The 13,555-nt window shown below is 37.1% G+C and overlaps 1 protein-coding gene and 1 long non-coding RNA gene across 2 annotated transcripts; both read right to left on the bottom strand.

Moving 5' to 3' along the window:
- Positions 1-1,448: 1,448 nt before the first annotated feature.
- Positions 1,449-3,491, bottom strand: LOC124186655. Its single transcript, XM_046578525.1, has 2 exons — positions 2,015-3,491; positions 1,449-1,921 (listed from the first exon to the last, which is right to left on the bottom strand). Exons 1-2 carry the CDS (start codon positions 3,489-3,491, stop codon positions 1,449-1,451), a joined length of 1,950 nt encoding a protein of 649 aa, XP_046434481.1.
- Positions 3,492-12,786: 9,295 nt separating this feature from the next.
- LOC124187116 lies at positions 12,787-13,158 on the bottom strand. Its single transcript, XR_006871772.1, has 3 exons — positions 13,130-13,158; positions 12,980-13,012; positions 12,787-12,886 (listed from the first exon to the last, which is right to left on the bottom strand). It is a non-coding gene; the product is annotated as an uncharacterized LOC124187116 (long non-coding RNA).
- Positions 13,159-13,555: the final 397 nt, after the last annotated feature.

The raw sequence follows: 13,555 nt of genomic DNA, 5'->3' as shown, positions 1-13,555 counted from the left end.
CCGGTCCTGTTTTGAACGATTCATTGTGTTTCCAGCAATCGATAACGACGAGGGGAGCTTGGTTTATAAATTCACATTTCGATAACAATAGTTCAGCCTCTTTTGAACCGGGAGATAGTGACAGATTTTGGTAAACCATTTGTTACAGTATGGCGACCCTTCAGGGGTCGAATTACGTAATGAAGGAAACGAAAAAATACGGTCATAGCGCTAGTCGTCGGGGCGTTATCACAGGACGATTAATCGAACTTGTCGGATTAATTAAAGGTTCTAAACGATTTGTTACATAAAAATTATTGCATTTTTCGTTAGTTCAAAAAAAATAAACAAGGCGCTAGCACAATGCCATACTTATACGGTGCGGCTTATAGCCCACCGTACCAATGAAAACACATTATTAATGTATTTCATTTTTAAACCATTTGTTGCAGGCTATTTGTTTTTTTAACCAATTATTTTCGAATAGTCATTCACGAAAATCACCATGCCATACCGCTTCTACGGTTCCAAATAGTCGCCATACTGCCGCAAAGAAGTAGATTTATTTGTTCATGCAAAACGATTTGTTACAGTATGGCACTTGAATTGTGGAAAAATCTTGGTATAGTGGGACTGTTAATATATTTGCCATACTTGTGCTGAGATACAAAAGGGGTGCCATGCTTGAAAAACTTTTTTTTTAACGTTTTTATGATACGACTCTAAAGGACGTGAAATTATTCATTACAGTATGGCATTGTTGTATTCACTTTGTTTCAATACGATTGCACCAAAAAAAAAAATAATCTCATACTGTGACCTTGGGGCTGAAGACTGTTGCACTCGCGCTGTGACGTAACAAAAATAAAAATCCAAATCTTGGTTCTCATCCATGTTAAGTGTAATGAATAATAAATTTTCTTGGGAACTTGGACAGAATTGATCAGATTCAATTTATCAAAATTTGCAACGTTTCGTTGGTTTTATTTATTTTCCAACTTCATCAGGCAAGCTGTAACAGATGTACATAAACTTTAAAATTAAGTTGCATAAAACAATAGACATGACACATGTAAGTTACAAATTCAGAAATAATAAACTAAACAAAATTACAAAATATTTACTTTTGAGGTTAAATCATCGTTAAAATCCTCTGGTCCATAACATCAAGTCAAAAATATGTTTAAATAAGACTAGACAGATATATACATTTTTTTTTTAATAAAATTATAAATTCATTGTGCCAATAAATCAATTTAAATAAAATAAAATGGACAAATATAATGATGGACAAATACACATGTCAAACGTAGTGACTCTTAAATCACAGACTGTACTACTCTCACACGGTGTGATAGTACGTGTGGAGGTCGCATTATCTGTATTGTCAACATGACTCTGTTGTCCATGACTAGTACTGTTCGTATTGTGCGCGAAAGTTCAACCTCTAAGTAAAATAAAAATAATTACTATGACTTCACTAAATCTTTAACATCATTTATCAGGTCACTGTAAATTGTACTGAGATTTTGCGTGTCGGATCTAAAATTGACACAATTCATCGCCTTAATAAAAATCATTTCACTTAGGTTTCTCTTCATGTAATTTTTCTCCAGATCTAAAATCTCCACATCCTCGAACTGAAAGTTATGACCATCTTCAACAAAGTGATGTTCCGCTAATGCTGTTTTGTTGTCTTTTATGGACTTCTCAGGTCTGCAGTCAAGTTTGTGTTGTCTCACTCTGGCTTTTAATTTTTGCCTGGTCTGTCCAACGTACCATTTCCCACACGAGCACGGAATCCTGTATACCAGGCCAGATCTATCTTCTTTCTCCACTTTGTCTTTTAGTCGGGAAAATAGATCCTTAACCTTGAATACGTTATAGAATACCAACTTGCAGTTGGCGTGCCTGAATAAAGATCCCAGTCTTGGTGACAAGCCTTTTATGTAGGGAAATCTGCTGAACGATCAATTCCTGTTGACATTGTTGCTCCTGATGTTGTTTCTAATCCTCTCGGATACAATTTTCTCACACTTGCTGATGACCTTGTTTGGATAATTGTTAGATGACAGTAATCTTCGAACCATGCGAATACTTTCCTTGGTCTTGTTCACATGACTCAAGCGCATGGCTCTGTTCAAAAACCCTTTTGCAACCCCCAATTTCTGGCTCAATGGATGATTGGAATTAAAATTCAAAATTCTTCCTGAGCTGTACGGTTTCTTGAACCAAGAAGTTATAAGATCACCATCTTCTGATCTTTCTATTAGTATGTCCAAAAAAGGCAACTTCCCGTTATTCTCAACTTCCAAGGTAAACTGGATGTCCTTGTCAACACTATTAAACACATCTAAGATGCTGTCTACTTTATCCTTTGGAACCACTGCGAAGAGATCATGAACATACGACTTAATGATCGGAATTTCAAAGTCAAGGTGAGTCAACGCCATTGAAACAACATAATCTACTGCAATGATGGCAATTGAAGGACTTGCTGGACTCCCCATAGCACATCCTTCCTTCTGAAGGTAAAAATTGCCATCAAACACGAAATATCCCGAGTCGTAACAAAAATCAATAAGCTCTAGTAGAGTAGTCTGGTCCAATTGTACAAATTTCTGGATTTCATCCCACCGCTCAATGATGATTTTCCTTATTAAACTGTTATGAACATTGGTAAAAAGAGATACTACGTCCAGTGATATTAAAATATGGTCTTCATTTACCTTTTTCAGTTTGATTTGGTCTAAAAAATGAAATGAATCTGTCACATTATATTTCAGACTCATTACGAACGGTAGCAGGCTCTTATGAACAAAATTGGCGATCTCATAACCTGGTGATCCTATGCTACTGACCACTGGTCTAAGTTTACACCCAGGTTTGTGGGTTTTCCTTAAGCCATAGATTCTTGGTGCCAATGCACTGTAAGTTCGCATTAGCTTACCTTGGATGTTGTCAAGGATACCAATATCCACAAGTTTCTTTATTAAGCGGTTGCTTATGTTTTGTAGCTTTGACGTAGGATCTCTTTTGATCTTTTCATAGGTTTTACGGTCGCCAACCAACTTATTCATTTCTGTGAGGTATTCTTCTCTGTACATGACCACTGTTGAATTACCTTTATCTGAGCGCATTACTAAGAGATCTTCATGTTGTTTAAAGAAATTTCTTGTGACTTTGATATTTTTAACTAGGTTGAAGTTTTTCTTGTCATTGCTGTTGCTTCTACGCTGATATTTAATGTGATTTGTCACAATATTTACACCTCTTGCTCTCAGATTATTTCTCACTTCCGTCAAACCCTCGTTGGATAACTCATCATCTTTCACTTTGTCGATACATCCCTCCAGATCCTTAATAATTGTAACGACCGGTTGGTTGATATTTGTTGTTGGTAGTCCATAGTTAAAATCTAACTCTAAGATCTTCTGGACTTCTGATGGTAAAACTGTATCAGTGAAATTATAAATTCTGTTTCCAACTTTTTGTTCTACATTGTCAGTCATCTTGTCTTGTAGCTTCCCAAACTTTTTGATGTTTTGTTTTTTTATTTTCTTAAAATGGCTCTCGTAGTAATTATGGAGCTTGTTCAAAGTTTGCATCCATAAAACTAATGGAAAACGGGACTCCACGTTTCTTTTGAGGTTATCTATCGTACGTAGTAAATTATCAATCTTCCACAAAGTAATCTTGATTTCTAGATTTAGTAGCTTGGTTCTAGTACTTAACAATACGTGACTGACTTCTCCTCCAAACGGGTGATCATCTAAACAGACGGTGTAAATATAAATCTATTTTCCCGACTGAAAGACAAAGTGGAGAAAGAAGATAGATCTGGCATGGTATACAGGATTCCGTGCTCGTGTGGGAAATGGTACGTTGGACAGACCAGGCAAAAATTAAAAGCCAGAGTGAGACAACACAAACTTGACTGCAGACCTGAGAAGTCCATAAAAGACAACAAAACAGCATTAGCGGAACATCACTTTGTTGAAGATGGTCATAACTTTCAGTTCGAGGATGTGGAGATTTTAGATCTGGAGAAAAATTACATGAAGAGAAACCTAAGTGAAATGATTTTTATTAAGGCGATGAATTGTGTCAATTTTAGATCCGACACGCAAAATCTCAGTACAATTTACAGTGACCTGATAAATGATGTTAAAGATTTAGTGAAGTCATAGTAATTATTTTTATTTTACTTAGAGGTTGAACTTTCGCGCACAATACGAACAGTACTAGTCATGGACAACAGAGTCATGTTGACAATACAGATAATGCGACCTCCACACGTACTATCACACCGTGTGAGAGTAGTACAGTCTGTGATTTAAGAGTCACTACGTTTGACATGTGTATTTGTCCATCATTATATTTGTCCATTTTATTTTATTTAAATTGATTTATTGGCACAATGAATTTATAATTTTATTAAAAAAAAAATGTATATATCTGTCTAGTCTTATTTAAACATATTTTTGACTTGATGTTATGGACCAGAGGATTTTAACGATGATTTAACCTCAAAAGTAAATATTTTGTAATTTTGTTTAGTTTATTATTTCTGAATTTGTAACTTACATGTGTCATGTCTATTGTTTTATGCAACTTAATTTTAAAGTTTATGTACATCTGTTACAGCTTGCCTGATGAAGTTGGAAAATAAATAAAACCAACGAAACGTTGCAAATTTTGATAAATTGAATCTGATCAATTCTGTCCAAGTTCCCAAGAAAATTTATTATTCAAAAATAAAAATGTTGAAACAATTTGTTACAGTATGGCATTTAAATTTTCCGAAAGTGAATAACAAAATATGCTTCGGAAAAATAATGCCATACTTGTGGTGGAGTATAAATGTGGTGCCATATCCGGAAAAGTGATTTACAGCAACGCCTTTTACCTACAACTTGTACAAAACGTATAAGTCCTCATTACAGTACGGCTAACAGAGGCCGGTGGAACTAAAATTTTTGGGATTAATGAAAAATTAGGAAAAAAGAAGTTCCTAGTTAAGCAGATTTTTGATTATATTGTCCATATTGCTCGACAAACAAAAAATATCGCTTTAGTTTTTGAACTCCGTATACGGGGGTTTTGAGGTCACTGATTACGAATTAAATATTTAATTTCCAAAATTCAAGATAGCGGATCCAATATGGCGGACCAAAAAATTCAAAATACTTTGCTTTTTTTTAAAGAATAAAAACTGTTGCAGTACCTGTAATACAACCTGTAATATGTTCTCCTAATTTATACTTTTTGGGGTAAGCAAGAAAATATTTTTCTTCAACATTTTTTTTTTCGGGTAATCATAAAAATATTTTTTAAATTTATTTTTTTTTTGGAGTACTTATAAAAATTTTTTTTTTTCGCGTAGTTAGCAAATTATATTGTTCTAATTTTTTTTTTTTTTTTCATTTATTCTCCTCGGCGCCGCGGCGCGAAGAACGAGGGAGCATGCGGATATGTATTATATATAATAAAGACCTGTCCTTAAAAAGGGCAATATCGAATTTTAATGGTCTTACCCCTGAAATTGGTTCGTAATAATTCAAAAAAAAAAATGTCAGAATTTTTTTAAATTTTTCCTCCCGTATTTACCCACCGCTAGAAAGCATTACTTTTTCCCATAAGAAAAGCATTGATTTTTCGTGATTTTTAACTTTTTTTTACTGCTACTCTAATTATCAGCTAAAAAATCGTAAATTCTCAGAAAATGTTGACAATTATGTTATGTTTTTCGGTGCAGTTTTTGCAATGTTCCCGGGGTCGGAGTGCAAAAAAATTTTCACCATTCGATTTAGCGTCATCGAATTACCCTACCATCAAGTTTGCAGCTCTAGTGCACAACTGCAATATTTTAGACTTTTTGACCGGCCTATAAAACAAGATTGCCTCTACATACGTCTTTGAAATTTAATATTCACGTTGCTTACACCTTGAACTCTGATTAAAAATTTGTGCCATACTGCAACAAATTGTTTGAACTTCGCATAAATTGTTACAATTTTGTAATAATATTACACGTATTTGAACCACCCTACGGGTATGGCATGATCAGATCTATACTTCTAATCTTACAAATAACTGATAAAACAAATTTTAGGGTGTAACAAACCGTTTTACATTAACAAATAAATCTGCTTCTTTGCGGCAGTATGGCGACTATCTGGAACCGTAGAAGCGGTATGGCATAGTGATTTTCGTGACTGACTATTCGAAAATGATTGGTTGAAAAAAAAAACTGCCACAAATGGTTTAAAAATTAAATACATGAATAATGTGTTTTCATTGGTACGGTGGGCTATAAGCCGCACCGGATAAGTATGGCATTGTGCTAGCGCCTTGTTTATTTTTTACGGACTACCGGAAAAAGCAATAATTCATGTGTAACAAATTGTTTGGAACCCTTGATTAATCCAACAAGTTCAATTAGTCGTCCTGTGATAACGCCCCGACGACCAGCGCTATGACCGTATTTTTTCGTTTCCTTCATTACGTAATTCGACCCCTGAAGGGTCGCCATACTGTAACGAATGGTTTGCCAAAATCTGTCACTATCTCCCGGTCTATTTTTTGTAGTTGACCGTTTGAAATTGAACATACATGTTGTAGAGAATGGCGTACTGATTATTGGATATATCGAGATTCAAATTTCCGTAGGGATAACACTACGAGTTGAGTAAGAGTTTCACATCTCTAATTCGACAATGATGAAATTCACTGGCATGTTTCTGGGGATCGGTTCTTCTTGCAGTTTGGAATCCCAGAACGACATATCTCGGCTTCGCCAACTGCGTCGATGTCTTGACCGCCCGCACATGTCGCGTCGTTGACGAGAGCATCGGATACATGTACGTTTCCCAAGAACGAAAACTCATGGATATGGCCAGATCCTTGGCAATGTAGTTGAGTAGCTGGATTTTTGGTTTATCGGCCAGTTTGATGTAGGGTAGCAACCGCTCGATTTTGTTAAGGGTAATTTTGAAGTTTTCCGTGGGCGGAGTCTGAATCACCGAACTCAAATCGGTGTTGGAACGTGTGAGAATCAACTCGTGTTTGCCATTGACGATGACTCCACAATAATCTTCGGCGAAGCCCAGCATATAATTTAACGGTAGAACACCGTCGAAATTCCGGAAGCATCAGTTAGTTCGGTATCACCACTCAATCAACCGGTCTTCTGCAGGCTATATTGCTGACTCGGACTTAGGTATAAGTGCCCCTTCATAAAGCTGGTGATACGGACATTTTTATTCCGATCAATCTCCACACCGTTCAACTCGTAGCGAACTTCCTTAAGCAAATGGCAAACAGTCATATTGATCAATTTCGTAGTCGTCACCGCAATTACACCATCCTCCCTTGTAATTTTTCAGTGTATGTGGAGAAAGCTTTTACTGGGCAGTAGACACAAGTCTTGATGGTAAACAAAAATATGGATTTCATTGTTGTTCTGGAAGGTGGATGATGCAAACGGCTGATGAGCATGAATCTCAGAGTGCGCAATCGATTCGTCGAATACCACATGTTTTTGAATTCTCATTATTTCTTCCATGGTAACACACACAGGATGCAGCGATCACGAATTCTCATTTTCCAAAATTTCCACGCAATCGAAGACCCAGGCTCCGGAGAAACCGAACGTGACTGATGATTTTTGACCATGACGTCTGACTTCTATAACTTTTGCCCAACTTTCTCGTCTCAAACACGATTCCCATTATTTGACTGATTTCACGTGTAAACGTACGGTAATCGTTTCGCCGCGAAAATTAAGCAGCTCGTCGTCTCAATCAACTATTCTCAGCTGAGAATGATGTATCGACTGTACGGTGATTGGTAGGTTTATGACGTTGGCAGGCACTTCGACAATCTTATATCCTGATGGAATGGTTGGGAAAAATTCGTGAATCATGTGAGCTCGACGCTCGTTTATGTACGCCCCTGTGGTTATGTTACACTCAACGCGTGAAGTATTAACCTTCAGTATAGCCACTGGTGATTCAGATTTATGAGTAACATCTCGTGCTAGCTCAACCGCTTTGAATCCCAATAATCGGCCGATGGAATCTTTGGGTTTGAAGTCTACTACATGACTGCACGTGACTTCACTGTTCAGCTCGTTATCGTTAGCTCTAAGACTGAGGGTGCTGTCGGACGGTGGCTCCTTACACAGAAAATTTTCAATATCTTCAATTTCATAGCTTCCCGTGGGTATCGTGATGCTCTCTCTGCTGTTGTCCGCCCGTTTCAGATAAAATTTATTACACTCCGTATGAATATTGGGTATTGAATTGAATCTCAGGAATTCGACGAGTCCAGGAATATAGTTTTTCTCCGGTGATAACTCGAATGGGGGGAAAATATTGAGCTTCCAGCACGGAGGATGTGCCCGACAGTGTTAACGTCAACGATTCCGTCATGACTAATACTTGCTCATGTGATACTTGTCGTTTCATATCTGTTCGCTGAGAAATTTGAGGCACAAATGGCCACAAATCACAGTATCATATTTCTGATACCTCTTATGATTGTATTTAACGCTATCAACACCGAGATACTTCATCAAGTCCTTAGGAGGTTTCAAATCACCGAAACTATCGAAATACACGACATGGTCACCATTTTTCTTGTACGCAACCTAATGTATCCCTGAACCGTTTTTATCGTCAAGATTAATAATTACGGGTTCTCGCATTTTTGTTCCCGATTTCGGTAGATCATTCCGCATGTAAACGCCACGAAAATGTGAAATTTTCATAATTTTAGCATAGTTGCGTAAATCAATGTTGGTGATAGCTAGGAGTGGTAGCTTTGCTAGTTTTTTGCCGGTCGTAAATACAAACCCATGCCACTGCGGTAGGAGCTCAGGTATAATCACTTGCCTAACGCAACCGCCTCCATTGTCGCACGAGCACCCGCCAACGCCGACTCGACGGCTTTATAACCCGGTCGCATGGCGGCCTTTGCTGCTATGATGATGGTTCTAAGATTCATTGTTCTCTTTCGCTGTTTGTACAGACTCTTCCCGCCTGTTGTAGATTTCTTCTTCACAGCCACTCCAAGTTTCGACCGCTTCACAGCTAAGCCCATTTCGAGTTTAGATTTAGCTTTCATGGTATTGGTGACCCCCCAGGCTACCGCCTTGCCACCCACACTAGCCTCCTTGGCCAAGACGCGATTCCACGCCTTCCCAGCGAGCACTTTGTCGGCAAGATTTCTTGCTGCGATATCCCGATTCTTTGCGTATGCAATGTCGTGGTCTTTACACGCAACATCTAGCGGATTGATCCCCAAATCACCACGAGCCAACCTTTTGGTTGATTTCGTTCCGGGTTCGCAGAACTGATACCCCGGCACGTCCAATTCAACTGGGAGATGTTTGATGATTTTACTTCACAAACCACCACCGCGTTTCTTTCGTGTGCACGTCCTCATAGTCGGGCAACAACTGACGAGACTTCTATGAAAGGATGAATTTATACATCGTCATCTTAGTTCACGCTGTCATGTTAACCAAGCATCATGAGATTTCAAGATCAGTCCGATAAACCACCTTTCGCGAATTTTGATAAAATGTTCCGGCGTGAGAAGACGTAGATAGAAAAACGACATGGAATATTGCTGCCAAATACGGTGAAAGCAATTTTTTGTGGGCCATCCATTTCTTGTACAACTAACGCTCTTCTCTCACTCATCACCAACGGCAATGGGTTGCGATTCGAAAATGTCTGCGTCTATTCGAAATCTCTCATCCAGCCAAAGTATCAATTTTTGCAAAAGTTACTAGAACCCGCGCAGGGTGTGCGTTATTTTCCGTTTCGCGAGAACGATGTGGTTGTAAAACCTGAAGATGCTCATCCCAACTCTGTTATGATTTTCGACGATGTGGTCTGAGAAAAGCAAGGTAATATCAGAGCATAATTCAACATGGGCAGGCATCACGATGTCGATAGCTTTTATCTGACAAGGAAACGTTTTCAGGTGTCCCCCTCCGATTTCGATGAAACTCTGGTATGTTATAGAGGGTCAAAATCGATGACATACGTATTTTTTTTTATCGGCCCAAACTCATTTTAAAGGGGTGAAACACCCCTCCAAAATTGACCACCTCCCAAGATGATTTTTCTGTTTTGCATACGAGGAGGGGATTTTGATAACTAATAATGATAGTGATAAATACCTTGTCAAAAGTGATGAAAAACACACTTCGAATATTCTCAAGAACTCTTTATTTTAGTGGTTAACTTGTATATACAACCCAGGCAACATAGTTTCGTAACAAACACATATAAATTATGTTACACTTAGTTCCGTGAATATCACAGGTATGTTGTATGAAACGTGAATGTAATGGTCCAGGCACTCTAAAATGTCCGCCACATATCATGCTACAGTTTCGTCACGATCGTGTTGAATGGCTACATGCTAGTTACGTTGCTGAAGCGTGAATTTGGCAGAACAGAGACGTCACAATGTTACGTTAAGGCTACATAGCAATCATGCACCGCTTGAAATCGGAGTTACATGGCCTCCATGTAGCTAAGGTGTTTCAGGAAATGATGGTAGGTATCAGATACATCACAATCAATTATCCATAAATGTATCAAGTATATAACTATTGTTCTGTGAGATATAGTATTCTCGTTTATTATATTATGTATTACTTATTGACTTGCTCATAAATAGAGCATACAAAGATCTTATCGTACATTTGTACTAATTCTCATACGTATATATCTATTTAACACACAAACATAAATTCAAAAGCTTAATTGGATATTAGGAACAATTTCATTTTACAGTCTTATTGAATGTTTGATTCTTGTATTACCTAATCCACATCACAGAAATAGTTTATCTTAATATTATATTTTATTATTTAGGCCTTTATTTGATTGAGTATATATATTAATATTATGAAAGATATGAAATATGTGTCGAAATACAGTACATGGAGGAGAAAAAAAAACGTTTCATTAAACAAAGTGAATAATAAGCATTAACGTTCAAAAAATTAAGAAAGTAGCGAAGTAGAGAAGCCATACCTTTGTGTATAGTAGATCATTACTAAGTGAACTTTGAAGTACATGTTGACCGCTCCTAACAGCAAGTCCCTAACTCGCGAGCTCCGATTATAAAGACCTCAGGAGCTCCGAGTATAGCGATCTCTGTAATTGGACTATATAGAGTGCCTGAGACAAGTCTTTACAAGCGGAGCTCGTGAGTTAGGGTCTTGCTGTTAGAAGCGGTCGAGTGTATGTATACTTTTCATCTTCAAACTTATTTATTCATCTACTAATTTATTATACTTCATTGATGGGCATAGTATTGAAACTATTTCAAGGCACGAACACTTCAGTGCTTTCATCTGTTATTCTATTGGTTAAATTATCACAATCTCGTAACTGGACGATGTGTTTGTTTTGATAAGGCCAGAAAAACTCTCACAATTAACGTAATCGTCGATATTGAATAGAGTGAAAGAAATAGAAGAAGATTAAATAGTGAAAAAAAATGTCCAAATACTACGTATAATATTTCTATTGTGACCACACTGTACGTGTATCTATAACAATATGAGCACGTAGCTCATTTTATATAATATTTCATCAATCAAATTTGTCTTTTTTAATCTTAATAATCTAAGTAAAAAATTTTATCAACGTTGAACACGAATAAACTATAAAATAAATCTTTGTACTTTGTACTTTCCAGGTCTTTAATTGTTTGGTATAGACTACCAAAGTAAACGTTAGATATTTAGAAAGGTACGAAGACGAGGCAAGATAATGGCGAAATGGGACCTGCATCTCCTTCTTATGTACCCCATAAATCTGTTTGGGGCATCTTATGGAAACTGTCATGGTTTAGCGCGTCATCATCTGTACTAATTATTAGCTGCAGGATGTGGTTGAGGTCCGTTCTTTTTTGTATTCTCTCTCTTGAACCGCTGTTTAGCTTGGCGGAACCATTCTGACACCGTATCTTCAAATTCTTTATCTGTACAAGTGTATGACAGTCTCACTCCATCTGTAGAGTTAAATACAAGTTAGTGTCGTATTGATGCCTACTCACTGTTCTGTGAATGTAGCTTTAATAATCACACTAACCTTTGATGGCTGCTGTGACTTTCAAATTTGAAAGTTGAAAATTGGCCCTCAGACCGCACCATGAAGCGTCTTTAGCGAAGTCGTTGGTGAATACTTGTCGCAATATTCTCAAAGTATTTTCTTTGGCACTGTTCCCGCCAATTTGTCCAACATACTTTACCTGAGAGTAACAATATTACCATAAAGATAATTATTTTCATTTGGAAAGTTTATGTATCAAATATTTTGTAAAAAAATGCCTGTACATGACTGATCAATTCTCATAGGAACATATTCAACGGTCGTTGCTTCGAAAGGATATTTTGAGAGAAACTCGCTTGAAGTTTTGCCAAAATAGTCGGCTTTTGAATCTTTGAATGACTAGAAAAAGACAAATCGTAATACTCTTGCTATGAATTTCCCATGATACAATAAAAGTGATTAAGATTCCCAGCCGTACCTCTTCAGAAAAATTTCCTACACACACACTCTCATCAGAGTTGAATTTTTTACAATACATTTATTACCATAATCTAAGAATGATTGGAGGCATTTTTGATTTTCAGTTGATTCAACCGTCTGTTAATGTTTCAGAATACGAAAAGAAACAATTCTGTCCAAAATTGAATGAGCAGGTCTACTTGCTAATTCCCTTGTAAAAATACATCATGAATCACTCACAAAAGTACTGCAAAAATTTGCATGTTGACCCACTTTCTTTTCAATCTCAGCTAAACGTCGATCCACTAATTGTTGAGTGACCAACATCTCAGCCAATAGTGTGGTTAATGCCGAGAATTTTTCTGTACAAACACAAATACGTAATCGAAACTGAATACAAAATTCAAGCAGGACTTGGTCACTCTCAAATTTTTTAAAAAACGAATCAAGGTTACCCTCTATGAGTATTCTTGTCTTTTCCTGAGAATCTGAAAGCAAAATAATCGTATTGTACTCGAGCCCATGTACTTCCATTGTGAACCATGAATATTATTTTGATCCAAGAAAATTTGCATCGCGTATGTCGCAATTTCTCATATACGTACTATTACATAAGTCAGGGAGACTACCGTCAAATAATATTGAGTGCCCTTCTAGACCCTGATGAGCAGAAGGGTGTAAAGCACTAGCATTTAGGGAAGGATCAACGCGTCTTTTTGTACCGCTTGGAAAGTCTGTAGATAAAAAAAAAAAAATACGCTTATCAACCAAATAAAAAATTGGACGGTACCCAATTATCATTCATTAAGGTTATTCTACACTACTAAATCCAAATCATAGACCACTCATACACACATGCCACCTTTAGGAACTTGTATAAAAAAATACTATCCATATATGTACCTGCAGTTCCATTATCCGCATGTATGTCAAAATCATCTACTACAATATCGATGGGCCAAGACTCAAATGCATGAGGTGTTGACGATAGGTTGGTATCTTTCCCTACGATATGTTTCGCTCGTGCCGGG

This window comes from Neodiprion fabricii, chromosome 7 (assembly GCF_021155785.1).
Source record: "Neodiprion fabricii isolate iyNeoFabr1 chromosome 7, iyNeoFabr1.1, whole genome shotgun sequence".
In the NCBI taxonomy this organism is placed as follows: domain Eukaryota; kingdom Metazoa; phylum Arthropoda; class Insecta; order Hymenoptera; family Diprionidae; genus Neodiprion; species Neodiprion fabricii.
This window is presented reverse-complemented; position numbering and strand designations above follow the sequence as displayed.